General features: G+C 52.2%; 1 protein-coding gene across 1 annotated transcript; it reads left to right on the top strand.

The window, feature by feature from the left end:
* The first annotated feature begins 423 nt into the window (after positions 1 to 423).
* BECN2 (beclin 2) lies at positions 424 to 1,719 on the top strand. The gene has a single exon (XM_001105659.5). The coding sequence runs from the start codon at positions 424 to 426 to the stop codon at positions 1,717 to 1,719; it is 1,296 nt and encodes a 431-aa protein (XP_001105659.5).
* The last annotated feature ends 1,596 nt before the right edge of the window (positions 1,720 to 3,315 follow it).

Below are 3,315 nucleotides of genomic sequence, written 5' to 3'. Positions count from 1 at the left end.
CCTTCCGCCTCGGCCTCCCAGTGTACCGGGATTACAGGCATGAGCCAACGCCCTCGGCCAAAGTTGATTGGACTTGATCTTAAGGTTAGATAAGAGTGTTAAACACTGTAAGGAGGGCAGTGCCATGATTAGATTTTAGTTTTAGCAAGATTACTCTTAAGGCGTGCCTTGGACGTGGTACAGGAGGAAAAGGAGGTGATCAGATTTTCCTTTTGGAAATAATCCCGGGCCTGAAAGGAGCTGAAGGGGGTCTACAGGTACCGAGGGAGGGTACCATTGTAGGATTTTCAGTAGGAGAGTGACAAGACGACATGTGCATTTTAAAAGGATCACTCTTCTAGAAAGACCTGAAAAGCTATAAAATGATAAGCAACTGGGAGCCTCAGGAAAATTAGACTCAAGGCAGGAGTCAGTCCCTCCGCCATGACTTCCATCCGCTTCCTGTGCCAGCGCTGCCACCAGGCTCTAAGGCTGAGTTGCTCCTCGGAGTCCGGGAGCCTCCCTGCAGCCGCGGCGCCCACCTCCGGGCAGGCTGGGCCCGGAGACACCCCGGAGCCCGGCGCCACCACCAGCGAGGTGACAGATGCTGAGGAACCACAGGACGGCGCCTCCAGCAGACTCCTTCCAGGTGATGGCAGTGTGTCCAAGGACCAGGCCAACGTCTTCACGCTGCTGGGGGAGCTTGGCGCCATGCAAACGCTCAGTAGCATCCAGAAGGCAGCTGGTGACATTTTTGACATCGTCTCTGGCCAAGAAGATGTGGACCATCCCCTGTGTGAAGAGTGCACCGACAGTCTTCTAGAGCAGCTGGACATCCAGCTCGCTCTCACAGAAGCTGAGAGTCAGAACTACCAACGCTGCCTGGAGACCGGGATGCTGGCGACCAGCGAGGACCAGACGGCGGCGCTGCGGGCGGAGCTGCGGGACCTGGAGCTGGAGGAGGCCAGGCTGGTGCAGGAGCTGGAGGATGTGGACAGGAGCAATGCAAGAGCAGCCACGGATCTCGAGGCAGCCCAGGCAGAGGCTGCGGAGCTGGGTCAGCAGGAGAGGCGGTACTACAGGGAGTACAGTGCCTTGAAGTGGCAGCAGCTGGAACTGCTTGACCAGCTGGGGAACGTGGAGAACCAGCTGCAATATGCCAGGGTCCAGATGGACCGGTTGAAGGAAATCAACTGTTTCACTGCCACGTTTGAGATCTGGGTGGAGGGCTCCTTGGGCGTCATCAATAACTTCAGGTTGGGCTGCCTCCCCACTGTCCCTGTGGGCTGGAATGAGATTAACGCTGCCTGGGGACAGGCCGCTTTGCTGCTCCTTGCCCTGGCCAATACAATTGGACTGCAGTTTCAGAGGTATCGACTCATCCCCTGCGGAAACCATTCCTATCTGAAGTCTTTAACAGATGAGGGCACTGAGCTCCCCTTGTTCTCTTACGGGGGGCAGGATGTTTTCCTCAATAACAAGTTCGACCGCGCGATGGTGGCCTTCCTGGACTGCATGCAGCAGTTCAAGGAAGAGGCTGAGAAGGGTGAGCTGGGCCTCTGTCTGCCCTACAGGATCCAGGTGGAGACAGGCCTGATGGAGGACGCTGGCGGCCGAGGGGAATGCTATTCCATCAGAACCCATCTGAACACGCAGGAGCTGTGGACAAAGGCACTCAAGTTCTTGCTTATAAATTTAAAGCGGAGTCTCATCTGGGTTGCCTCAAGGTATCAAAAGTAGCTTTCTTGAGTCTTGCTCTGTCACCCAGGCTGGAGTGCAGTGGTGCCATCTTGGCTCACTGCAACCTCGGCTTCCTGGGTTCAAGCAATTCTCCTGCCTCAGCCTCCCGAGTAGCTGGGATTACAAGCGCCTGCCATCACACATGGCTAATTTTTGTATTTTTAGTAGAGACGGGGTTTCGCCATGTTGACCAGGTTGGCCTTGAACTCAGGTGATCCACCTGCCTCGGCCTCTCAAAATGCTGGGATTACAGGTGTGAGCCACCACACCTGGCCTTTTTTGAGACAGAGCCACACTCTGTGGCCCGGGCTGGAGTGCAGTGACACGATCTCGGCTCACTGCAGCCTCTACCTCCTGGGTTCAGGCAATTCTCCTGCCTCAGCCTCCCAAGTAGCTGGGATTACAGGTGCGCACCACCACACCCAGCTAATTTTTGTATTTTTAGTAGAGACGGGGTTTCGTCATGTTGGCCAGGCTGGTCTCAACCTCCTTATCTCAGGGGATCCGCCTACCTCAGACTCCCAAACTGCTAGGATTACAGGCATGAGCCACTCCGCCCAGCCCACTTTCTTTTTTTCTAAAGTACTGTAAATATATTATCAGATAAGTCTTCCCCAACACACTTTTGTCCCTTCTTCCTTGTAACTTCCACTCCCCTTCTCCACCCGAACATTCAAAATGACAGGAAAAATTAAATCACAAGAGGCTAAGATTACTTCTGCATAAAGGATAAAGGGACACAGAGGGCAAGGACTAAGGGTGGGGAGGAAAGAGGGCATGGTGAGGAGCAAGGTGGAGGTTTTCAATTTTTTAATTTAAAGATATTTTGGGCCATGGATGTATGTAATGGAACATTGGAGTCGGGGGCAGGGGAAAGAATAGTCAAAAATTTCGTTTTTGTTATGATGCCCCTCCTCTTCATCCCTGTTGTGTAAGCCCCTCCTCTTCATCCCTGAGAAACTTTCAATAAATTTCGACTGTTCTTTAATGATTTAAAGTGAGAGGTGAGTCTTACTGGACTGTGTCATGATGTTGAGATTAACTGTGAGGTGAGGGGCTGAGGTGGCCAGGAAGTGACTGGTAACATTGGCTGGTAGATAAATTAAAGGGTCTTGAGGTGAACCCTTCCAGAAAGCTGAAGATTGAATCCTAGCACTTTGAGAGGTGGAGGAGGGAGAATTGCTTGAGCCCAGAAGTTCCGAGACCAGCCTGGGCAACCTAGAGCAACCCCATCTTAACAAAAATTTTTAAATTAATTTTATTTTATTATTATTAATTTTTTGAGACAGAGTTTCGCTCTTGTCTCCCAGGCTGGAGTGCAGTGGTGCCATCTCAGCCCACGGCAACCTCTGCCTCCCAGGTTCAAGCAATTCTCCTGCCTCAGCCTACCTTAAGTAGCTAGGATTACAGACATCCACCACCACACCCAGCTGATTTTTTTTTTTTTTTTTTTTGAGACAAAATCTCACTCTGTCATCCAGGCTGGAGTGCAGTGGCACAATCTCAGCTCACTGAAACCTCTGCCTCCCAGGTTCATGATTCTCCTGCCTCAGCCTCCCGAGAAGCTGGGATTACAGGTTTGTGCCACCACGCCTA

This window comes from Macaca mulatta, chromosome 1 (genome assembly GCF_049350105.2).
Source record: "Macaca mulatta isolate MMU2019108-1 chromosome 1, T2T-MMU8v2.0, whole genome shotgun sequence".
In the NCBI taxonomy this organism is placed as follows: Eukaryota; Metazoa; Chordata; class Mammalia; order Primates; family Cercopithecidae; genus Macaca; species Macaca mulatta.
The sequence above is the reverse complement of the archived record's forward strand: the minus strand, read 5'-3'. Positions and strand labels throughout refer to the sequence as shown.